The sequence below is a fragment of the Anoplolepis gracilipes genome, chromosome 2, assembly GCF_047496725.1.
Source record: "Anoplolepis gracilipes chromosome 2, ASM4749672v1, whole genome shotgun sequence".
In the NCBI taxonomy this organism is placed as follows: domain Eukaryota; kingdom Metazoa; phylum Arthropoda; class Insecta; order Hymenoptera; family Formicidae; genus Anoplolepis; species Anoplolepis gracilipes.
In genome coordinates, this window is record NC_132971.1 from 22,348,033 (window position 1) to 22,375,000 (window position 26,968).

General features: G+C 31.6%; 2 protein-coding genes across 6 annotated transcripts; one reads left to right on the forward strand and one right to left on the reverse strand.

Annotated features, from left to right (window-relative positions):
- The first annotated feature begins 618 nt into the window (after positions 1–618).
- On the forward strand, positions 619–11,144 carry LOC140676054 (protein FAN). Of its 4 annotated transcripts, none has more exons than XM_072910698.1 (16): positions 619–859; positions 1,564–1,797; positions 2,391–2,583; positions 2,672–2,857; positions 3,005–3,076; positions 3,178–3,386; positions 3,486–3,648; positions 3,934–4,088; positions 4,352–4,530; positions 4,866–4,997; positions 5,222–5,404; positions 5,528–5,801; positions 6,033–6,263; positions 6,612–6,700; positions 9,252–9,503; positions 9,802–11,144. In XM_072910698.1, the coding sequence occupies exons 1-16, from the start codon at positions 846–848 to the stop codon at positions 9,897–9,899; spliced, it is 2,664 nt and encodes an 887-aa protein (XP_072766799.1). In that variant the 5' UTR covers positions 619–845; the 3' UTR covers positions 9,900–11,144. The 4 variants fall into 4 exon arrangements, with proteins under 4 accessions (XP_072766799.1, XP_072766798.1, XP_072766801.1 ...); XM_072910697.1 differs by having other exon boundaries at positions 620–859; positions 5,198–5,404; XM_072910700.1 differs by lacking the exon at positions 619–859 and having other exon boundaries at positions 1,704–1,838; positions 5,198–5,404.
- A 744-nt stretch (positions 11,145–11,888) lies between these two features.
- Positions 11,889–22,384, reverse strand: Bmcp (uncoupling protein Bmcp mitochondrial). Of its 2 annotated transcripts, XM_072910702.1 has the most exons (8): positions 22,193–22,384; positions 21,688–21,773; positions 21,431–21,578; positions 20,909–21,188; positions 19,033–19,151; positions 15,938–15,998; positions 13,967–14,056; positions 11,891–13,532 (listed from the first exon to the last, which is right to left on the reverse strand). In XM_072910702.1, exons 2-8 carry the CDS (start codon positions 21,758–21,760, stop codon positions 13,416–13,418), a joined length of 888 nt encoding a protein of 295 aa, XP_072766803.1. In that variant the 5' UTR covers positions 21,761–21,773; positions 22,193–22,384; the 3' UTR covers positions 11,891–13,415. The 2 variants fall into 2 exon arrangements, with proteins under 2 accessions (XP_072766804.1, XP_072766803.1); XM_072910703.1 differs by lacking the exon at positions 22,193–22,384 and having other exon boundaries at positions 11,889–13,532; positions 21,688–21,770.
- Positions 22,385–26,968: the final 4,584 nt, after the last annotated feature.

Consider the following 26,968-nt stretch of genomic DNA (forward strand, 5'->3'; position numbering starts at 1 on the left):
TTAAATTCTCTGTAGAGTTAAGAGCCTCGCGCGCGAAAAATCATGAATTTCGATAAGTGCAATAAAATAATAAAGCGTCTTTTAATGAGCCTTTTTTTTCTTTTCGATAATTGTAATACAAAAATACAATCGGATGTGTTTTTCTCAAAGATATACTAAACACTAAACAATAAATATAGACTAAGGCCGGTATTCATAGTCTGATCTTATATTTAAGATCATCTTAAGATCTTGTTCAACCAATGAAGTGGCCACATAGCATCATTTTATTCGTTGAACGGGATCTTATGGGTCATCTACAATGGCTGTAGAACGTAAGGTCGCAAGCAAATTGACCAATTGACAATGATTTTCGAAAATGCTTGACTGTCATTGGTCAATTTGCTTGCGACCTTATGTTCTACGGCCATTGTAGACGAGGCTTTAAGATGACCTTAAATATAAGATCGAGCTATGAATACCGGCCTAAGACGAAAGATCTCTCTCTCTCTCTCTCTCTCTCTCTCTGCTCTCCATGATTGGTTATTTACCAAGTCCACGCATGTGCAGTTCATTTTTAGGTACGCTAAAATTGCCAGAGTTGCGCTACTGCGTATACACTGTTTCCTAAGTGCAGATAGTGCAAATAAAACTGACAGAAAACACAGAATCCAAATGTAGAAGTAGAAGGAAAATTAACTTGTCGAGACTGGCGAGTCGGGTTTTAATAATTAGATTAAATCATTATATGCACTTGTATAATTATAACAACAAAAATTTTGTTTATAAACGTCAAGATTCATAGTGTTTTATGCATTTTGTAATTATAAAATGTAATATATGAGTTGCTTATACATGCAATAACAATGGAGAAAGAAAGGTGTGTAAAATTTTTTAAATTAATTTATAGAGAAGATAAAATTCTTGTTTTGTATTTCCGAATTTGTTAAAATTAGTAAAATTTGTGCAAAACCATACATTTAATGAAAAAGATATTGAATTTTATTAAAAACTATTACCGTTTAGTGTTATCTTTCAAGTTACCATAGGGTTAAGTTTAAGTTTCTTCGAATGACAAACGTGGATAGGAAATTTTTTTTATTTCAATTTTGGATAATATAAAAATATACTAGATTTTTTTAAAAATACGAGTTACATCACTTTTAGATTTTCTAAAATATATCTAATCTTGATTATGTTTTTCTTTTTCTACAATGTGAATGACGTCAAAATTGGTTTACGCATAAAAAAAAATCTTGCACATATATATATGTATATATACACACATATATATATATATATATATATATATATATATAGTTTTATTGAAATTTAGGTAAAATATGCATGTACTCTTTAAACATTTATTTCTTATTTCCACAGTTTAATACATACAAACATATATACATATATTATATTATATTGGGTAAAAAAATATCTATTAGGCTAAAATTTTTATAGAGAACGTTTTAATCTTAAATAACGTTATGCAAATTCTTTTTAATAGTAAATATTATTAAAATATTGTATATTGCAATACATTACTGCAGCAGGTTGAGTATTGAATTTTTACAATGTCTACAGGTTTACAATGCTTCTTTTGGAACCGGGAGAAATATTTTTTGAAGATTATAGTGTTCAGATGAGAAAATTAGACGCTAGACTTTCCGAAAGTAAAAACTGGATGGAAGGAAGATTGAAGCTATGCTCTAAGTCGTTGGTATTTGTAAATAAAGATATTAACCAGCCATTAATCAAGATTCAACTCAAAGAGACAACATTTGTGAAGCAATGTACATCGAGCGATGATATAGCAGGGTAGAGCAAGTGTATATTGAATACAGCCAGAAACACAGAAGGCAAAGAAAAATGCATAGAGTAGGAAATATATAAGCTGAAAAGTAGTTTTTAAAATTTATTTTAGCTTTTATTTATCTCTTTGCATTATTATTTACTTTGGCATTATTATTACACTAATAATGTTAAGGAGAAAGACAATAGGAGCCAGCGTAGGTTATAGGGGCGCACACAAAAATTCAATTTTTCTAAATAAAAACTATTTGAACATTTTGATCCATCTTCGGACGATCTTTAACAATACAACGTAAGAATATATAATCGTATAACACAGTAAAACACTTGAAAGTAACGCAAATATAGAAAATTTAATAAGTTTTTTTACCAGCTCCAAACTTTAAAAACAAAGCTATCGAATGCATGCTCAAATGCACTTCTTGATATAACACTATAATGACAACATTGAAAGACAGACAATAGAAACCAGGAAGAAACTCCTTAGTTCCTATCGCCTTTTTTCTTAACGTTATTAATTTTATTTAAGAACTCTATCAACTATTATTATTATTACAATTGTTTATTTATTCACTTGTGTATATTTGAATTTACTGTAGTAATATGCTGTCAGTGGAATGTAAACAACACGTGGAAATGCTGGAAAAAAATATATTGGCACCATACAGATTTATACACCAAAATACTATGTTTTACTTTTGTTTCAATTATGCAAAAATAGAAGATTGCCTTCCACAAATCTTGCAGTTGCACAGAGCAGCGAGTTTAGCAACCGCGGAACAAAATGCTATGGTAATATCTTTTTATTCGTGTTTAAGGGTTTTCAAGGAAATATGGATAATATCAAGGCTTTTTCACGATAATGCTTTTAATTTTAAAGATTATGGCTATTGTACACTCCAGACAATCGCGCGTATCTTTTGACACGTCGTGGCTCGAAGATTTGTACGAGCAAGTAGTTTCGGAGATACAAGCGAATAAAGTATCACCGCTTGTGGTAAATCCAGGCAGAGTATTACTGACTACCTCAAGAATTTATTTTCAACCTTACAATAATATGGATCAAGTAATTATCGTCTCTTATTACACTAAACTACTGGTTTTCTAATATTAGTAGTAAATAGTTTAGTCTTTTTCTTTTCTCCTTCATACAACATGAAAAGAAAACAAATATATCACGTGGTATTAATTATAACCGACGTTTGTTTTTCAGCATCCTGTTCTTAAGATTCAATTGAAAGATATACGAAATATTATAAAGAGAAGATTTCTGTTGAGACGAGTGGTAATAAATATAATTTCATATAGTTTAATGTTCTCTACCTATCATATATATATATATAATGCCTTTTATAAAGAAAAGTAATATTGTCATTCTGTTTGCAGGGTCTTGAAATCAAATGGATGCGACAAGTTGATAATAAAATTGAACATCTGTTTCTGTCATTTCAAAATCAGGATGATAGAGATCAGCTATATGAAAATTTACTTAAACAGTCGATGGTTTCTCTAGAAACTGTACCTCAAAATCAAATGACAATGAGATGGCAAAATGGATATATATCGAATTATGATTACATTTTATATGTAAACAGGTGATTATAAGAGCTCTCAAATTGATTAAGAACATGCAACAAAGAGAAAAGATAAATTGTAAAGAATATGTATTTGTAATCCATATTACATTGTTTCAGTTTGGCTGACAGAACATTTCACGATTTGACACAATATCCAGTATTTCCATGGATTATACAAGATTACACTTCCACGACGTTAAACTTAAATGATATTAATGTTTATAGAGATCTTTCAAAACCTATTGGCGCATTAAATCCTTCTCGTTTAGAGAGACTAAAAGTATATATATGTTATACATTTTTCTGAATCTTACAATTAGATATTTATAATATACATAGTTTACATATAGATAAATATTCATAATATAAAAAATATTCCATATTTTTTTTTCCTTGATTCTTCTTAAATGTTCCTTGACCTAAACTAAACTTTATGCATAAATATAAATATAAACATTGTTTATGTTATTATTTCATATTTTGATTTTTACCGTTTTAAAGTACATTTTATCAAAGTGTAAAGCCAGTATTCTTTTTTTATTCGTCTATTTTTGCATTGTTGCAGGAACGATATTTGGAAATGTCTGATCCGAAATTTTTATATGGTTCTCATTACAGTGCACCAGGTTTTGTACTATTTTACTTGGTACGGAAATACCCTCAATATATGCTCTGTCTACAAAATGGAAGATTTGATCATCCAGATAGAATGTTTAACAGGTAAATGTCAAACTTTCTTTTCCTTTAATATTAATTTGCTTTATAATATTGTATTAATTATGTACAATAACAATGCAATGTGTAAAGAAATTTATAACTATAAAAAAATTGTAATTTATATTTTAACAACCATGGTTTTATTTCGTAAAAAGAGACAAAACATAATAAAAAACTTTTTGAGAAATATAAAAGTCACATAATTACTCTGTCAAATGTGCAGAAACGATTTTATGTTTCACTTTTACCAACAAAACACCTAACAGTATAGCCGACGTGTGGAAAAATGTTTTGGTGAACATGTCTGACTTTAAAGAACTGATACCGGAGTTTTATGACACGAGCAATGCCGGTGACTTTTTAGCGAATAGTTACGGTATCGACTTTGGCTATCGGTATGACGGTACAAAGATAGGTGATGTACAACTTCCTCCTTGGGCAAAAGGTAATGAGAGATATTTATTTATAATTTTATATCGTTTGTTTTACTAAATAATAAATAATCACACACAATTAATGTTATCTTGTATATCTCTAAAGTTATATGAAATTTTTTAGCTTATTAGCAAATAATTTTTTATTTCAATCATTATTTGTACTTTGAAAAACTTCTCGAGGTAATAAAATACATAAACAAGAACAGATACGTTAACAACAAAAATAACAAAAACAGATATAATAAGAAAATTTGTCCTTTTATATTAGTTATAAATGATTACACATAATGAGAGAGATAATTGAAAATTAAATAGATGTTAATAGTTGAGTGGTGTATTTTAGGGCCAACTGATTTTGTACAACAATTAAGGAATGCCTTGGAAAGCGATTATGTTTCCCAAAATCTTCATCATTGGATCGATTTAATTTTCGGATATAAACAAAGAGGATTTGAAGCTGAAAAGGCTGACAATGGTAAAAATTTGACATTTTATACATATCTTTATACAGAAAGAAAAAAGGGACAAGGAGGGGGGGAGAGGGAGGGAGGGGGAGAGAGAGAGAGAAAGATTTTAGTTATATTTTAAAATCAAATCAACAATATTAAAACATATATAAACAAAAATATAATTGTTTTCTAAAATATCTGCAATATATATTTGTTTTAATTGCAGTATTCTTTCACTTATGTTATGAAGGAGCAGTAGATTTGGACACTATACGAGATATAAATGACAGACATGGGCTTGAAGTGCAAATTATGGAGTTTGGTCAGATACCAAAGCAGGTTTTTGCTTTACCCCATCCCAAACGTTTAACAACAGTTCCAAATTTATTATATAATCAAACATTAGTGACTTTGCCAGAAACAATGACTTCAGGTGTTATATGTTTTTTCTTTTACATACATATGTATGCGTGTATACATATATATGTATATATACACATGATTTATATATGTATATAATATGATTTACATTAAGTATTACTTTTAATTTTTTCAGGGAATCCATGTGTAAAAGAAAAATTAATTAATTTTGCGGAATTGGTAGCGTTTCAAGCGCACAAAGATTCTGTTACCAGTATTGTACGAAAAAATACAACAAGCAATGAAATCATATCAGTAGGACAGGATGGGATGCTTAAATTGTATAATATAAACGAGAGAAAACTGACACATAGCGTTTCTTTGTCTTTATTGTCATTATCATCTTGTATCTCGTATTATACATTGTCGCAACGTAACATTCTCGTAGCAGGATCATGGGACAATACATTGTAAATGTGACAATAATCAAATTTTCTACACAATCATAATATAAATATATTTTTATATCGATTGTGTCTTGGAATTTTCATTATTATTATAAATATATATATATAGATATATATAAATAATACGTTTGTAAATTTTGACATACGAGTTTAAAGACACATTTTTCATACATATAACAAACGAGGAGTTCATATTATCGCAAAGCATAATAATTTTTTTTTTTTTCTTTTCAGAATATTTTACGATGTCGAGTTCGGCAGAATAATCGATGTCCTTCAAGGACACGAAGATGCAATCTCATGTTTAGCTTGGAGCCCTACGCATCAAGTGATTATATCTGGGTCGTGGGATTGCACTGCAAAAGTTTGGCACGGATATACTTCCGGATCGAAAATTAAACCCGCGGAATGCTTTATCGCGCAATTAGATCACGATTCCAAAGTGACTTGTATTAGTATATCGAGGTAAATTGTCACTTGTAATATATTGTAGTACACTAAAAGGAAGTTAATGTATTTTTATATTTTTCTACACTAATAAATAATTTAAATTAATATACACACGCGCGCGCGCGCGCACATACACACACATATACATACATACATGCATGCATACATGCATATATACATATATGCATACATACATGCATATATATATATATATATATATAATCAGTAGAAATTAATTTAAATTCGTAGTGAATATAAGAACATATTAATATCCTTTTTTATGTATTTTGTATTTATTATTTTTCTGTTTATCTATATCTTATTATATGTTTATAAATTGAAATTGTTTTATGTTATTTGTAGAGATGATACCATGTTGGTATCTGGTACGGAAGATGGAGAATTATGTTTGTGGAACATGGATAGTTACAACTTACAAGCTACTATTAAAGGTACATATATTTTTTTATCTTTTTATATTTTTTATGCTTTATTTTGTTTAATATACATATAATCACAGAAATCAAATAAAGGAGAGCTATTACTTGAAATTATCAAATATAATCATATTAACCTGTTTATATATATATATATATATACAAGGTGTCTCAAAATGACCATATCTTCTCTCGCGTACATATAGAGCGGATCAAACTGAGCAAAAAAGTTCTGAACCTTTTTATGATTTTCGGAATAATTATTGAGAAATTAACTTAAAAATATCGACCAATTCGCGTATCAGCCCGCTGCAAAAAGAACGGCTCACCGCTAGTCCAGTCGTTAGGCGCGGGCCTAGTAACCGTGAATCCTTGTCACGCGCGCCTAGCGACTGACCTAGCGGTGGGCCGTCCTTTTCGCGGCACGCTGATACTCGCGCCAGATTCACCGATTTTTATAAATTAATTTCTCAATAATTATTGCGAAAATCGCAAAAAAGTAGAGAACTTTTCTATTCAATTTAACCCGCTGTACCTGCACCCAAGAGGTGATACGGTCATTTTGAGATATCCTGTAGACACGCACGTGAACACACACACACACACACACACACACACACACACACACACACACACACACACACACACACACACACACACACACACACACACACACACGCACACACGCACACACGCACACACGCACACACGCACACACGCACACACGCACACACGCACACACGCACGCACGCACGCACGCACGCACGCACGCACGCACGCACGCACGCACGCACGCACGCACGCACGCACGCACGCACGCACGCACGCACGCACGCACGCACGCACGCACGCACGCACGCACGCACGCACGCACGCACGCACGCACGCACGCACGCACGCACGCACGCACGCACGCACGCACGCACGCACGCACGCACGCACGCACGCACGCACGCACGCACGCACGCACGCACGCACGCACGCACGCACGCACGCACGCACGCACGCACGCACGCACGCACGCACGCACGCACGCACGCACGCACGCACGCACGCACGCACGCACGCACGCACGCACGCACGCACGCACGCACGCACGCACGCACGCACGCACGCACGCACGCACGCACGCACGCACGCACGCACGCACGCACGCACGCACGCACGCACGCACGCACGCACGCACGCACGCACGCACGCACGCACGCACGCACGCACGCACGCACGCACGCACGCACGCACGCACGCACGCACGCACGCACGCACGCACGCACGCACGCACGCACGCACGCACGCACGCACGCACGCACGCACGCACGCACGCACGCACGCACGCACGCACGCACGCACGCACGCACGCACGCACGCACGCACGCACGCACGCACGCACGCACGCACGCACGCACGCACGCACGCACGCACGCACGCACGCACGCACGCACGCACGCACGCACGCACGCACGCACGCACGCACGCACGCACGCACGCACGCACGCACGCACGCACGCACGCACGCACGCACGCACGCACGCACGCACGCACGCACGCACGCACGCACGCACGCACGCACGCACGCACGCACGCACGCACGCACGCACGCACGCACGCACGCACGCACGCACGCACGCACGCACGCACGCACGCACGCACGCACGCACGCACGCACGCACGCACGCACGCACGCACGCACGCACGCACGCACGCACGCACGCACGCACGCACGCACGCACGCACGCACGCACGCACGCACGCACGCACGCACGCACGCACGCACGCACGCACGCACGCACGCACGCACGCACGCACGCACGCACGCACGCACGCACGCACGCACGCACGCACGCACGCACGCACGCACGCACGCACGCACGCACGCACGCACGCACGCACGCACGCACGCACGCACGCACGCACGCACGCACGCACGCACGCACGCACGCACGCACGCACGCACGCACGCACGCACGCACGCACGCACGCACGCACGCACGCACGCACGCACGCACGCACGCACGCACGCACGCACGCACGCACGCACGCACGCACGCACGCACGCACGCACGCACGCACGCACGCACGCACGCACGCACGCACGCACGCACGCACGCACGCACGCACGCACGCACGCACGCACGCACGCACGCACGCACGCACGCACGCACGCACGCACGCACGCACGCACGCACGCACGCACGCACGCACGCACGCACGCACGCACGCACGCACGCACGCACGCACGCACGCACGCACGCACGCACGCACGCACGCACGCACGCACGCACGCACGCACGCACGCACGCACGCACGCACGCACGCACGCACGCACGCACGCACGCACGCACGCACGCACGCACGCACGCACGCACGCACGCACGCACGCACGCACGCACGCACGCACGCACACGCACACGCGCGCGCACACACGCACACACACACACACACACACACAAAATAAATATGATACATACGAGTCGTTTACGTTCTTATTTTTTATTATTAGAGATTACTTTTTTGGTAATAAAAGAAAATAATAATGTTATATATTACTTATATTTATTGTTAAAAGGTCATGTATGCAGAATAAATGCAGTAACATTCGATAAACAATGCAGCCGCGTGATATCATGCGCGGAAGACAAAGTGTTAAGTATAATCGACGTGCGAACAAACACACAGATATATTCCGTTAGTTTAGAAAGCGAACCATTAACGTTAACTTGGATAGGAACATTTCTTTTGATAGGTGATAAGGATGGAAAGCTTAATGTATGGAATCATCAAGGAGCTATATTCGTTTCGCAAATGCAATGTCACAATGGTAAATATTATTGTAGATAAAATAATATATTTAACCCAATAAATTGCTATTTATAGGATGCGTTTGGGGAGATATTATTAACATGCTTTATTTTTATTCAATTTTCAGTAAGTAATAAAGAATAACTTTTAGCACTAATAACATTTCCTCAAACGCACCTATATATGTATATAAAAAAATTTAATTTAATACATTATTAATTCTTTTTATTAACATTTGTTTCCTTATCTTATGATAAAATATAGATTAAATTGTATTTTATAATGCATATGTATACTATGGCACACATGTTTTTCAGGGCCGATTTGCGCCCTAGCTGTAATTGCTGAGAGTAACTTGATGATAACAGGCGGGAAAGACAGAAAAGTTATTGTATGGGAATGCCATGAGCAATGACACAGTATTATTAATACAGATAATTATTATACTAGTACATAAAGAAATTTGAAAGATGTAAAGAAAGGGAATATGCAATATAAAAAAATATAAATACGTTTATTATTTTTATTTATTTGTTATACATTAGATATACAACCTATACAAGATATACAATATTTTCTTATAAACATAAAGATATTCAACGACAGGCCAATTTCTAATGATAAAGCAGCAGGATTTATTGTAATTTTATAAAAATTGTTTTATAAATCTTTCTTCTTTATTAAATTTATTCATTGAGAGAAAGATGAGTAAGGATAAAGCTTGAAAACTTTATTTGCTCGTGAAATAGAAGGGGTATCTTTTGTTATAATAAAATTAGTAAAAAAATCTGTTAATGAAAAAATATTGTATATAAAAATATTGTGTAGGATATAAAGAGTGAAATACACACACACAATGATATATATATATATATATATATATAGCATACATATACACATGTACAATAGATATATATTATGATAAATACGCTATATATATATATATATATGCACAAACAGTATTTCGTAGCTAACGTTGAAGTCATTTAGAAAAAGATGATTTATTTCAAGTTTATCTAGATAATAGATAAAATTATAAAGCATCTTATCTAGATGATTTTAAGATAACATTGCTTTTAAAAAATATAATTAAGGAAAAAATAAAAACGTTAATTGTATAATACAAAACACAAGCAACATGCTGCTAATATCTGGAATCTGACACGACTGAGTTACTTTATACTATATATTAAATAATCAATTTTATTTGAATATTGGGAGTTCAGCAAAACTTAACGTTTAATAAGTGCTTAATGGTTTTTTAATATGATTATTAATTCTTACCTTTGGATTACCTTTGGAAATAAATCTAAGAACCAAACGTATTAAAAAATCATAAATTGCTTTTCAAGAGTTGAGTTGATTGCAGAATTATTTTAAAGAATTTAAAAAAGATAATGCATCTTTTCATTTAAGATAAAAATGTAGATAACATATCTTATTATTAGATAAAGTGAAAATAAGGCAATTGCTTCATCTAAATGATGAAATGACTATCTAGATAACTTAAAAAATATAATTAAGGACAAAATAAAAACATAATTGCATAATGCAAAATACTTCATACTAGATAACAGAAAATACTGTGTGTGTGTGCGCGCGCGCGCGCGCGTGTGTGTATATATATATATATATATATATATATATATATATATATATATATATATATATATATATATATAGTAACTAACTCTTGGCATATATGTATCCAAACTTTTAATTTACTGAAGTGTGTATAAATTATATTATATATAATTATATTCGAGAAAAGCAAATTACATAAAAAAAAGATTTTTTTCTTAAAGGAGAAAACTACATTTTATCTTTTCTTTCTATATTTTATATTTCTTTCTTTGGGGATTTTTTTAAGGAAAAAAACAAGTTTAATGTATCTAACTAATATATGCCTTTTTTGAATGTAAGAAAAAGTATAGTTAAATATATTAAACCTCTAATGTATATTTAATGTATATTTTTTGGTAAAACGAATTTTTCAACTAACATTAAAGTTTTAATATAATTTATGTAATATATTCTGCACACATGTACGCACATACATGCGCGCGTGTATATGTGCGTGTGCGCATACGATGCTTGATATGTAACATTAAATTTTAATTTTTATTTATGAAATAATATTTTTCAATGTATTAAGCTTCCTATCTTGACAAAAAGATACCTAAATGATTTCATATTGCGATAAACTACTATATATAATATATACTACAATATCATTATTGTGACTGATCTAAACTGATTAATTAATGAGTGTTTGCAAAATAGGCATTTGTGTTGTAAATTAAGAATTATAAATAGTAAATACATAACATATATTTGTACTCTATTAAAAAAAATTATATATATGTGTGTGTGTGTGTGTATATATATATATATATATATATATATATATATATATATATATAATTTATTTTAGAGAAAACTAAACAACAAAGTCATCTACACATATGACACGCATATATGTTCGCATAACTGTCGTAAAAAGGGAGAATAAATTTAAACATAGTATTCACAGTAAGATAATAGATTAAAATTTTAATGGAATTAAATTAACCATTCTAAATTTCAATATCAATACTATTTACAACAATAGTAGGTTTCTGTGTAGATCATGTTTATAGTATATTGATTTCATAAAAATCTCTTAAAATGACTAGCATGTATACCAGAAATATGACAATAAATGCCATGTAAAAATACTGAAAGTATTAATAATGATTCAACAATATATTTACGACAAATAACAATGACTAGTATTATACAAAAACATTGCGATAAATCCAAAATTTTAAACTTTTGTTTCTATATGCAATATTTAACGCTTGGATTATCAATAAAATATTCATTGATACATGTAATAAGAAATTGTTAGAATCGAATTTACGCGATATATAGAGCATTTTAGGATTCATAGGGCAAATTCTAGCGAAAAGTAGGTTTCATCAAAGGTGCGCTTTCAGGAAGACGTTATTAGCGTGCTCTATCCTCGTTTACAACTTTTAGTAAGTAATAAAGATAAAATGATACTTTTAACACTAATAGCATCTCAAACGCAAGAGAATTAAATTTTGTCGAGAAATGCATGTCCTGCGATATATGCTTAAGGAGTTATGCGTCCCCGCATTTGGATCGCCTCTGCAAAGTAGGCAACCGATCGTGTGACAATATTTTACAATCTGATAATACTAATTCAAGTTTTTAAAATAAAATTTAAGAAAATGTAAAAATTAAAGAACATAAACTAATATTCAGTCAGATACAATACTATCGCGCAACCGGTTGTCTATCTGACAAATGGTTTAAACAGACATACCACATAGCTTCTTAATGACGCATCGATGAACAAGAGTTTTTTAATCAAAATTGATTTTAGTAGTAGAACCTATTATCCTGAAGTTTGTCCCATGGGTTCTGAAATACCCTATAAATTTTCAGATAGAAATAACTCATTGTCAGATCAAAATAACTCTACTTATAATACTGAGAAAATAATTTTGTTAATAAATTCTATACAGGTGTTTTATGCATAATAATTTAACTAATTATAAATAGATTTTTGGAAGCTTTTGGACTTTTCCAATTTTCTTTCTCTATAATAGTTTTTTCAAAATTACATTAATTATATTATACCAATGGAAAGTTGAGAGGTATTCGTTTGCGTGTACTTTATATAAGCGTGTATACTACTTATTTCATATTCGCGTGAAAGAAACTAATTAACATATTATTTTCACGCTCAATGAATTACAATTGATAACAAATTGCGACTGACACTAAAACTAACAATACGACTGATAATGAGATAGTCAACATTGTATGCACAATGATACGTTTACATTAAACTCTTCCAAATCTTAGTGATGAAATATTTGACGAAAAACTTGAATATTTCGATATAATATTTGACGATACATCACAAACGTTTCAATTGCTCGTAAGTAATGAAAAATATAATATTCCATGGTCCCATTCTAAACCACGTCGGGACGAAACCTTTGTACAGTGCAAAAACTCCTTCATTTTTAATCGTCTGTATGAAACAAAAATTATTCTTATAAACAGATATGTTAGAAGAGACAAATACGTGATATATTTTGAAAAAATATATATAAGCATTGTAAAAATATGAATTGGAAAATAGAATAAAGTTTTAAATGTGACGTAAAATTGTTAACAAACAAATACTTATAAAGAAAATTTATAATAAGATTGGCATTTAATTTATAACAAAATTACTATTTAAAAAATAATTGGGTAATCTCAAAACTGACTCTTTATTCTAGCTTCCATAATTGACGCAATCGTACACACACACACACACACACACACACACACACACACACACACACGCACACGCACATATGTATATAATTTATTATATATATATATATATATATATATATATAAATGTATAAAGCATAAAATATAAATACATTAGCTAATTGGATAGTTAAAGCTTTATACCTGAACTAAGCAATCTATACTGCCACTGTAAATGTGTGACGAAAGCTTGTTGTCAGCAACGCGCACTCTTCTTTGATTCATCAGTCGTGTCTAAAGAAAATAAGAGAAGACGTGCATGCATAAGTATACAAAGTGGGCCTGAATATTTTAGGCAAACTTCGTGATCTTAAGGGATTTAATTTCGAACAAAAAATTTCCTATAAACATGGGTTCAAGAATGCTTTCTTAAAAATTAGCGCCTAAAAACCTTTAAAATTGTGTATATTTTTTTGTACAATTTTGCAAATATTTGGGAAGGAAACGTTTTTAAACAAAAATTATCTAAAGAAAAGTTGTAGAGAATTAAATTATCTTACAAATGAGACTAAAATATGATTACGTTCCATAGGTTTTGAGATACTCCTATAGTTATCATATAAATATACAAAAAAGTTTCTCTGCTATCGATGGTAGAGCTTTTTAAAAGTACTCTTTATGCTATTACGATCTTAGCTAATATTTAATGCTTATTTTGCTTATTGGTTATTTCAATAAAAAAATTACTTTTCTGCATTAACAAATCTTATAGTCATAATTTTCCATAACGTTCTAGCCACACTTTATCATCTGATAAAAAATTTAATTTTGAAGAAAAAGTTTCCTATAAACAAGAGTCCAAAAATACTTTTTTAAAAGATTAGCGTCTAAAAAACTTTTAAAATCACGTTTTTTAAAAATAACTTTTTAAGAAAGCATTTTTGGACTCACGTTTATAGGAATTTTTTGAGTTATTTATTCAGAATTAAAAATTTCCTACAAGATCACGTATTCTGGCCAGAATGTTCGGATTCATTCTGTATATATGTATATACATATACACACATACATATATACATATATATATACACTTATGTATACACGCGGTGTGTCCCAAAAGTTCCCGGACTAAATTTTTAAATTCAATACTATAGTGACACAGTTTGCCTGTACTTTTGGGAGTATATTAGGGGAACTTGTCGCGCATTATGTGTAAAGTTTCAGCAAGCTACGTTCAAACGTTTCGCATGAACGGTGTTTGTGATGTGCGTTACTCATTGTAAAATGAATATTAATATAAATAAAACAACGTGTTGCAGTTAAATTTTCTTTTAAAACCGGTTTGAATAAGACGGAAACGTTTGCTAGATTATTTTCTTTTTCCGAAGATAAAGTTGCAGTTGAAAGGAAACCGATTTAACACGATCGAGGACATCCAAAAAGCAGTAACCGAGAAGCTCGGCATGCTCGGAAAATTGAAACACACTTTATTTGTTCATCTTGGTTATTCAAAATAGTCTTCATTTATTACTATGCACTGTACGCGTTTTCAAGTTTCGCATAGCACGGATAAAGTCTTCTTGCAGAATCATCATTTTCGCAGCTTCTTGATTATTGCTTTTTGTCCTCAATCGTGTTAAACAATCGGTTTCCTCGTCACAAACACCGTTCATACGAAACGTTTGAAGACTGCTTCAATTTGAACGTAGCTTGCTGAAACTTAATTTACACATAATGCACGATAAATTCCCTCAACATACTCTTAAAAGTACAGGCAAATCGCGTCACTAGTATTAAATTTAAAAATATAGTTCAGGAACTTTTGAGACTTACCATGTATGTATGTATGTATGTATGTATGTATGTATGTGTGTATGTGTGTATGTGTGTATGTGTGTATGTGTGTATGTGTGTATGTGTGTATGTATGTATGTATGTATGTATATATGTGTATATATATATATATATATATATATATATATATATATATATATATATATATATATATGTGTGTTAAAGAGAAAATATATCAAGAGACACAGTAGTGTCTGTGTCAAGTTTTGCGCAAACAAAATTTTTGACAACTCTGACGCGTAAACTTAGTACTTTTTTTTTAAAGATAAGTTTTTAGGGATATATTAATTACGTTGCACAAATATCAGACAATCTACTTACGCGAATAACATCTATAGGCGTTGAAGCTACAGCACTTCCCATACTAGCTGCGAAACTCGATCTAAAATATAATGGCATTCATATAGTTATATTACATATATTATACGTACAGATTACACAATATGTAATATCTAAAAGTGTTACATTTCAAATTACATTTTACAAAAAAAAAAAATATTTGTTTTTTTAATCTGCGTGGCCCTTCTCATTTGTGGAATTTTAATATTAAATCTATTTTAAGATTTTTTTATACTGTAATATTAGATTTGCGATTGTAGAGCAAAATTAACCCTTATCCAGGCATTATAGAAAGAATATAAAATATTATGTTTGTGCGCGATGATATCAATATTTCCATAAAGTACATTTCCAGATGCGAATAGAATAAAAGCGTTGACAAAAAAGAATTTTGCTTATAATTATAGAAAAATTAGGAAATTATTAGAGTTTTTACAAAATCTCTACAAAGTAGATTAATAAAATGTATAATTATCTGCATGGACGATTGTCTTAACAATTCTTGTATTAAACACAGAGTGCTGAACACAGCTTCCGCGCGCGTGTCAAGCTTCTCTGGTCATCTCAAAATCCGTCTATCGCATGTGCCCATACGCATGACAATGTCAAAGGACCTGGAAATAAAATTTGAATTTTAGGAGAATTTTACTCCTTCCTTGCGATAACGCGCAATATATGGCATATATTTTGAAAATCGCCACTCTTCGGATCATAAATATTAAATATTAAAAATTGAATTAAACTCAGTTATTTTAAAATAAAGATATTAATTTTGGAATTATAAAGAATTTGTGATATAATATACAATTAATAAATATAATTATAATCAACTTAAAATTAAAAAGTTTTAAGATATATATATATATATATATATATATATATATATATATATATATAATTTATCGGAAGCAAGTAATAAATTCTCTTGTTATTTAGGCAAATCTAAGAGAGAACTTTAATCATCTCGTTGATATTTTTTGATAGATATAGATATATATATGTATATAAATTAAGAAATTACACACACAAAAAGATTAATATTTTATTTTCTCAAAAAATCTGCTAATAAATATCAAATACGATAAAAAATTAAAATATGTACGTATTATATTAAAGAAAATATATATATGATATATGTTAAAAAAATATACAAGTCATCGTTATTTAAAATAAATATATGCTTAAAAAAAAAAAAAAAAAAAAAGGAGAGAGAGAGAGAGAGAGAGAGAGAGAGAGAGAGAGAGAGAGAGAGAGAGAGAGAAGAGAGAAGAGAGGAGAATTCATATTTGGAGTTTAGTTGCTAAATGTTAGAACTTGGAGAGAATTATATATATGTATATAAAAATGAAAGTGTGTATGTGAGAATTTATTTATGTTTAAAATAAACTCTCTGTTTCTAAACACGTTATGTTTGAGAAATCCTTAATATAAAATATATTTATAATATGTACTTTATTATTAAGACATGTTTGAACAAAACAAAATAAATAAATTAGAAATTGTTAAAAAGAATTTAATGTATAAACGTATTCTCGAGATTTTTTTTCACTGTAAAATATTCAATCTTTTATATAATAACATTAAAAATTCATTTAATCAATTTTTTATATAATGACATTAATTTTTTTAACCAAATTATAATAACTCATCATATCACAAACAAATACAAAATTTTAATGTCGTTATTTTAATTTTTGTTATTAAATTTTTGTTATTAGTCATTTATGTGATTAATTAAATTTTGTATGGATACATATGTGTTATAATATAGTTTATGTTTATATATATATATATATATATAATTAATACTGTTTGATACGTACGCACGCACGCACGTACACACGCACGCACGTACACACACGCACACACACACAATTCATCCACCGCATGCACGTACGCACGCACGCACGCACGCACGCACGCACGCACGCACGCACGCACGCACGCACGCACGCACGCACGCACGCACGCACGCACGCACGCACGCACGCACGCACGCACGCACGCACGCACGCACGCACGCACGCACGCACGCACGCACGCACGCACGCACGCACGCACGCACGCACGCATTATTTATACATATTACACACTTGTACATATGAAAATAGCCAAACAATTTGGAAATATTCAGTCGTATGGATAAATTCTTGCCATAAATTGAGACAGCTTTGTTAGAAGAAACAGAGACGTTAGCTGTCCGGATAAGGGTTAATTCAACATTTGATAATTAACATTTTGTAATAAATTTATGTCAATAAAAATAACTATATAGATATGTATTGTAATTTAAAAAATAATATACAGGACAAAATGAGGCGTAACAAATTTTTATCAGCAAAAATAATAAAAATGTTTCATATAAAAATATCAATTGGTGTAAAAAAAACAAAATAGTTGTCTTAAAAAAAAAAAAAAATTTGTAACTGTTTATTGCAAATTTATGTTTTTTCTTATTATATCAGTTGATTCTTTTCATTGTTCAATGCAAAAAAATATTGAGGTAAAATAATTAAAGAATGAATATTTTAAGTATATTTCATAATTTATGCAAAATTATATTAAATTAAAATATAAAATATCTTGTAAAATATAAAATATCTTGTAAACTATTAAATTTTTGGTCATCATATCTTTTTTATGCAAAATATTGCGAGGAATTGATTTTTATAAAAAAAGTAATTCCATTAAAAAAAAAAAAAATAAAATTGACCTTCACATAATCTTGACATTTACATTCAAGGTTAAACCAAATCAGTGATACTATCTATTCCTTCCAAAGTCACAAAACTTTTGTGCAAAACATTTTTCTCTAGATATAATATTTTTGGAGATAAAAATTCGTTACGCTTTATTTTGTCCACTCTGTATATTTATAAAGATTAACACTTTTGTTTCTGTTGTTGCTTCTAAATAATAATTTTTTTGTTAAAACGGATATAATTTAGCATAATTTTATATTATATATTTTAAAATTAGTTTATATCACGTAATAGTCAATAAATGTATTTCATGTACTTTGCAAAGTAGTATCTACATTTAGAAATAATTTACATTTAGCAACAAGAAAAACTTACACGAAATGATTACTAACGCTGTTTCCCAATACATTCATACATTTATTTTTTGTGTAGTCGTATATAGGTAATTCTACAGCGGCGATAACGGCCGCTCGTTGAGCGGTCGGTCCAACACCCTACAAAAAAAGAAAAAAAAAAAAACAATTTTTATTTATCTAAAATGAAAGATAACTATTACAAATAAAAGCTCTTAAGAATTAAATCATAAATAAAATAGAAAAAGGCAATTAAAACCAGCATAGTACATGGCGCTCACATAACTTTACCGATTCAAACAATCATATATCTTAGTGAACGTTTTGGTCTTTTTTTTTGGATCATCTTCCCTTAAGGTACAAAAAAATTAAATAAAAATTGAAGTAAAATTAAAATAGATCAAAAGTCACAATCACAATTTAAAATAATATAAACCAGATTTACAGATAACCATTAAATTAGTAGGTTATTTCTAAATCATCGCTAAAGATTGTATTTCTTACGTCCTTTTAACTGATGAAAGTTTCAATGCACTTGTCATCCCTGAAACATGCTCTCTTTCAAAAATCAGTTGACCAACGAGTTGAGGGGAAAAAACTTGGATGTAAAGATATGAATATTCGCACCATAATGTTAATAAAGTTTTTGTCAGTATACTTTACTTATACTTTTTTTTTTAATCTATAGCAAAAATAGTCCATAAATATAGAGAACAAACAAATGTACTCGGGTTGTAAGAAATAAACTGCACTGGCTCTAATTGTCCTTTCTCAATCTTATTTATCTATATGTATATGTGTATAAATGTTTATATAAACACACACATGTACACGACGTCTATATAAAATGGAGTAATCAATGAAAATTGGTCATTAATAGAAAAAAAGTGCATGCAAATAATAATGCTTTCACTAAAATATTTAACACTTTGCACAATAAATGTCTAATTATCATTATATATATTAATATCGAAACAATCAATATTGATTTCACATGTCTGTAAACACTTTCCTCTTAAAACTTGTACTAATTAAAGCACTGGATCAAAAATAATAAAATGTCACAATATACAGGGTGTCCGATAGCTCGCGCAACACCCTTTAAGGGAAGGTAGAGAGTGTTATTCTAAACAGAAAAGTCCTGTATCATTTTGCAATTTGCGCAATAATTATTAAACTATTAATTAAAAACGCTCAGCGAACAATATTATATATATATATATATATATATATATACAAAGTGTCTGGTAATAATCGCCCCACTTCTCTAGGACTAATAGAGCGAATCAAACTGAACATAAAAGTCCTCTACCATTTTGCGATTTGCGCAATAATTATTAAAATATTAATTAAAAACGCTCAGCGTATGAGCGCGTGCTGTATATAGCAAAATGGTAGAGGATTTTTATGTTCAGTTTGACCCGCTCTATCAGCTCTAGGGGCGGTAATTACCGGACACTTTGTATATATATATATATATATATATATATATATATATAATATATCATTTGCTGAGCGTTTTTAATTAATAGTTTAATAATTATTGCGCAAATCGCAAAATGATACACGACTTTTCTGTTTAGAATAACACTCTCTACCTTCCCTTAAAGGGTGTTGCGCGAATTGTTGGTGTCCAACAATTCGCGCAACACCCTTTAAGGGAAGGTAGAGAGAGTGTGTGTGTGTGTGTGTGTATGTGTGTAGTTAATTTTTTTCGTTTCTTTTTCGACATGCTATTCAAATATTATTTGTATTATTATGTTACACATTAAAATAATTATATATTGTATTTTAATTCGATTTGAAGTATCTGTATATTCTTTGATTTTTATTTTAAAATATGTGATATTTAAAATAAATATGTGCAAGCAATAATATATTTAAAAAGTATAAATTACCCTCCAAAGCCCACGAATACCTTCATGTTTGTATACATCTTGAAAGCAAGTAAACAGCGACATGTTTGTATCGCTGCCAGTAACTTGCATACGAACTTTTACTACATCAGTAGGATTAGCAATTGCACTTGAAATTGCTCCAGCTAATGCTGCACAAACAATATTTATCGTGAATAAGTCATCTATTGCCCATGTATTAATCACAACTTTCTTAAGAGAATAATAAGTGCCAAACTTTATCGTTCCATATGTTGCTTGACGTAAGATCGCAGAACTAATCCTAAACAATAAATAGGAAGAAATATCAATTGTCAATATAAAATATGCCAATATAACTTGCAAAATTTTATAAAAACGTAACGTATAAATTACAAACTTTTATTATTATTCTTCCGCAGCTAAGTTAAGTTTTAAAATATTTTTGAGTTAAATCATTTAAAACAGAGGATTAATATCTAAAATATATAATAATAATAGTAGAATCTTACTTATTAAATATTATTCTTACGCAAAAATATTTACCCAGAATATAAACCTTTTATTCCTTCTTGCTTTGATATTTGTAATAAAGCATCCGTCATACCAGAATATCTTAAACGTGCAAGTTTTTGATCATACTTTTGACCTTGTACTTGCAAGCGTGTTTTCGTCGTGTCTAAAGGAAAAGTACCTGCAAAATAAGAAAGAAATTACACAAATTATTTAACAGTTATTTATTCTAAACTAACATTATGGGAAAGATATAATAATAATTATATTTGATTTAATTATTTACTTACAAAGTTCCGCAACAATGGAAGCTAAACCTCCATATACGAAAGGCCTCCAATCTTTCCAACTTTTTTCTCCCATTACCAGCTTTAATCTACAAGGCAAATATAGCAAAATAATTGTACGTAATAATAGGCTTACTAATAAATAATATAAATTAATAAATTGGTCAAAAATAATAAATAAAACATATAAAAAAATATATATATATTTTTACTTTTTTTCCCTATGCATAATAATGTTACATTAAAATACACATTATCTGTATGATGTAGAAATAATGTCAAGATATATTTGTACGAGTATATTTTAGGTTAGTTCTTGTAGATTCTACATTATCTAAAATGTTTAATAATATTTGTACGTTTGTATGCATGATAGACACGATAGGTTATTCGAATTAATGTAATATAAGGTGCTAATAAAAATGTTTAACAATCAATATAAAGATATATTATGCATTTTGAAGTATTACGCTAATAGGTTAAATACATGTAAATAATTATAATTTACCTTTAATTATTATTAAATAACTCGGCAATAACTTGAGTCTAAGTATGAAAAAAATGTATATATGGCACATGTAAAATAAATAAAAGCATTGAACATTCGCGTTCAATAATCAAAACAATTTAAATAACTTTCAAAATTTGTATCAAATACTCATAGTTTATACCTGACGATCAAGCGGAAGTGAACACGTCACGTGGTATAAAGCCCGTATCAGCCTATGTATTGAAAATTGAAGATTGATTGAATATTAAGGCCGGGTCTGCAATAACTGTAGTAAGCCTTAAGTCGTAAGAAATGAACCAATCATATTCATTATTCTTCTCTAAAGTCAATTGTAATTGGTTAATTTCTTAAGGCTTACTACATTTATTGTAGACGCGGCCTTAGAGCTATAGCACACAAAATGCATAAGCTGCATGTGTATAGCATAAGATCGTATGGACCAATAATAATGTAAACCAATATGATAATAAAATATGTAATATAATATTCACAATTCTCTATACCTCAGGGCCCTAATGGCCCTAACATGAATTTCCTCTATAACTTGGGACTTGATTATGATATTTGGGTACCTATTATAAAGCTGTTCGGAAACTTTTCCGATCGGAATAATTTCGTTTTTCTCTAGATGTCTTATTATAGACACTTGAATTGAATTCGAAACACAGAGTTCTATATAATACTAGACTGCTAACTCCTTATGTATAAGGCAGCTCTAATTTTATATACAAACAAGTATGTATGACATCCCTTTCTGCGCATGCGCTGTGAAGGCGCATGTTACACGCATGTATATACATACTAAGTATAATATAGACAAGCTTATATAAAAGATATAAAATAACTGCACATTTGTATCCCATAATTTAATATTAATATTTTTTACTTTTTTTTACTAACACGACATGTGTTTTGACAAGAATTAAAAACCGAAAGCAGGTTAGAAGTACATGTACTAATCATAATGGCGTCGGCACATGTTAGCGCATGCGCAGAAAGGATCACCTTAGCGCTAATAGTATCTCCCCGAACGCGCTCTTAGTACATAAAATTCGAGGACACTTTGGGTGCGTTTCTTTTGGACGCTTACACGCTTAAAGCGCTTATAAGCATTGCTTACACTGTTCCATTTGGAGTATATATAAGCGCTTATAAACGCATTAATGACGTCACTGTGACGTGATAACTCGTGCTCACAAAGCTACTTATTTCATCGAGGTAGGGCAGCAAAAGCGTGAGCACTTACAGCGCGTGAGCGTTCATATGGAACGCACCTGTAGTATCACATGATGAATAGAAAAATGGATTTAAATTGTAATGTGATTAATATATGATTAATATATGATTAATATATGATTAATATGTGATTAATAATTGAAATGTAATTTAAATTGTACATCGGTATATGATGGTAAAATCTTTTCTACGTAATTCTTTAGAGGTAATATTGCAGTTTTCTCGCGATACTTATTACAAATTAAAAGAATGTTTTCTACTTCTGTATTAAGTTTTAAAGAATCTCCATCGTCATCAAATAATATTTCGAACATTATTACAATTAGCGAACACAAAAGAACAGTCTGTTTTTCCGCCATTTTGACATGCTCACGATGCTCATGCACCCAAAAGGAACAACTTTCCGTTTGCAATTTTAAGCGTTTAAGCAGCAAACGGAATTATTGAAAATAGCGCTTATAAGCGTGAGCGCTTACAGCGCGTGAGCGTTCATATGGAACGCACCCTTTATATAAGCAAAATCTAGAGAGTTAGCAGTCTAGTATTATATAGAAGTCTGTGATTCGAAACGATCGGAGAGTTATCGACACCTCGCGAGCAAATCATAGACTTTTATATAATACTAGACAGTTAACTCCCTAAATTTTGCTTATATAAAGTGTCGTCGAATTTTATGTACTAAGGTGGCGTTCGGGGAGATACTATTAGCGCTAACAGTGTCGTTCTGTCTTTGTTATTCATTAAAAGTTGAACAAAGATAGAACAATGCTGTTAGCGCTAATAGCGTCCTAAGGTGACCCTTTCTACGCATGCGCTGACATGTGTCGACGCCATTATGATCAGTACATGTACTTCTAATCTGCTTTTGGTCTTTAATTCTTGTCAGAACACATGTCGTGTTAGTAAAAAAAGTAAGAAATATTAATATTAAATTATGGGATACAAATGTGCAGTTATTTTATATCTTTTATATAAACTTGTCTATCATACTTAGTATGTATATACACGCGCCTTCACAGCGCATGCGCAGAAAAGGATGCCATACATACTTGTTTGTACATAAAATTAGAGCTGCCTTATACATAAGGAGTTAGCAGTCTAGTATTATATAGAAGTCTGTGGAGCAAGCAGAAAGATGATTTCGATCAGAATAAAGTTAAAGAAACCAATGAATACTCCAAAAAGTAACCGAAATTAGTGTTTTTACGAGGTGGGCTAGTAATAAAGGTTACGTTAGTTTGAATATTCAATCTGCTAAACTAAATTTAAATTAAATTTTGACACAATGGTAAGTACAGAAAATTTTTAGTATTTTTTTTTTTTTTTTTTTTTTTAATTATTTTTAAATTATATATCTATAGTTTTACTTATACATTTATTCTACAATTGATATATATAATATTGTATATATAATTATAAATATATAATCATTATAATTTTTTTTTTTTTTTTAAATTATATATATTATAATAACTTGGTACTAGAGGCATGAAAGAGCCAAATATAACAAAGTAAATTTGAAAAAACTAAATAATTAAATAATTTATTGTTACATCAATGAGCAATATATAGATACCGACTATCTATCCGACATCTATAACAATATTATAAAGAAACTCTCTCCCTCGCCACGTGGTTACTAACAGGTTGTTTCCCCGAATTTTTTGGATTTTCGACTATCAACCGAGTATGGGTTCGAATAGAGGAGCTCATGGGACGGCAAATGGTAGAGTATGAAGTGATTCTGTCTAAGAAAAATTTTGAAAAAAAGCAAAATTTTATGATGGTTCTATTCGTTGCATTTTTTTACGATTCGAGTTTTGGTTCAAGTTAGAGGTCGATATCTCGCTCGGTTATTCTCGAGTTATTCGAGTTGAAGTGTTCCTTTGAGTTTTCCGGTAGTAACTTTGAAACGGTTAGTGCTAAAAAGTTGCGTTCTTCGGGGAGTTTGCAGAAGGCGCGGAAACGCTTCCAACGCCGTAAGAATTATCGTTCTACCATTTCTCGTTTAAGCTCTGTATACTTGGAACGACGGGTCAAAAGTCCCACGCCGATTCAAAAGAAGCCAAAAATGATCTCTACAGTTACTATACCAATCGACAGAGAATCGTCCGAAACGCGTTTTGGATCCCACTTTCGAAAACCATTTTTGGAAAATTTTCGTAATTTAATTATCGTTTCTACAGATTAAGAGATCTAATTAGTCACGATCTTTAGAGCTCTTCAAGACCTATATTCTCCCCCAAGTACGTTTTTGTACGACCCACAGTTTTGGAGTTATGAATTTTCAAAGATTTCTCGTTTATTCATAATTTAAATTATCGATTCTTCAGATTAAAAGTTTAATTGATCGTGATCTTTAGGGATTTAAGGGTTCTGTATTCTCCTCCAAGTACGTCTCTGTACGACCTACAGTTTTAAAGTTATGAATTTTCAAAGATTTCTCGTTTATTCGTAATTTAAATTATCGTTTCTTGAGATTAAGAGTTTTAATTAGTCGCGATCTTTAGGCTCTAAAGGACCTATATTCTGCCTCAAGTACTTCTCTGTACGACCCATAGTTTCGAAGTTATGAATTTTCAAAAATTTTTCGTTTATTCGTAATTTTAATTATCGTTTCCATAGATTAAGGGTTCTAATTAGTCGTGATCTTTAGGGCTTCTCAAGATCTATATTCTTTCACAAGTATGTCTTTGTATGACCCATAGTTTCGGAGTTACGAATTTTCAAAGATTTTTCGTATATTCGTAATATTAAATATCGTTTCTTGAGATTAAGAGTTTTAATTATTCACGATTATTAGGGCTTTAAGAAACCTATATTATCTCCTAAGTACGTCTCTGTACGACTCACAGTTTTGAAGTTATAAAGTAATACAAAAATGTAGAAATATTACATAAATAAATTATTTAAATAAATTCTTTACGTCAGTCATGTTGGGCTTATATAGTAAGGTAAATAAACATTAACAAGGCATCATTAATTTGACGGCCAAATACAAAGTAGTAAAAATATTACATAATTAAATTATTTTAATATTTACCTTACGTAAGTCAGGTTAGGCTCGAACAATAAGGTTTGTAAAGATAAATAAAACACCATTAATCTGACCGCAAAATACAAAGCAGTAAAAATATTACATAATTAAATTATATTAATTATTACTTTACGTGAATCAAATTCGGTTTATATAATAAGGTTTGTAAAGATAAATAAAGCACCATTAACCTAACCGCGAAATACAAAATTGTAAAAATGTTACATGATAAAATTATTCAAATATTTATTTTTTTAACAGAGTCGGATTTGGCTCGTATAATAAGGCTTGTAAAGATAAATAAAGTACAATTAACCTGACCGCAAAATAAAAAGTTGTAGAAATGTTACATGAATAAATTATTCAAATATTTATTTTACCGGAGTCAGATTTAACTCATATAATAAGGTTTGTAAAGATAAATAAAGTGTCATTGATCTGACTGTAAAATAAAAAGTTCTAAAAATATTACATGAATAAATTATTCAAATATTTATTTT

Coding starts and splice junctions, on each gene's coding strand:
- LOC140676054 (XM_072910697.1), top strand. Junction 3,077..3,177: donor GATTTCTGTTGAGACGAGTG/GTAATAAATATA, acceptor TTCTGTTTGCAG/GGTCTTGAAATCAAATGGAT. Junction 3,649..3,933: donor CTCGTTTAGAGAGACTAAAA/GTATATATATGT, acceptor GCATTGTTGCAG/GAACGATATTTGGAAATGTC.
- Bmcp (XM_072910703.1), bottom strand. CDS start 21,760: ATGGGAGAAAAAAGTTGGAAAGATTGGAGGCCTTTCGTATATGGAGGT. Junction 21,579..21,687: donor TTCCATTGTTGCGGAACTTT/GTAAGTAAATAA, acceptor CTTATTTTGCAG/GTACTTTTCCTTTAGACACG. Junction 21,189..21,430: donor ATAAAAGGTTTATATTCTGG/GTAAATATTTTT, acceptor TTTATTGTTTAG/GATTAGTTCTGCGATCTTAC.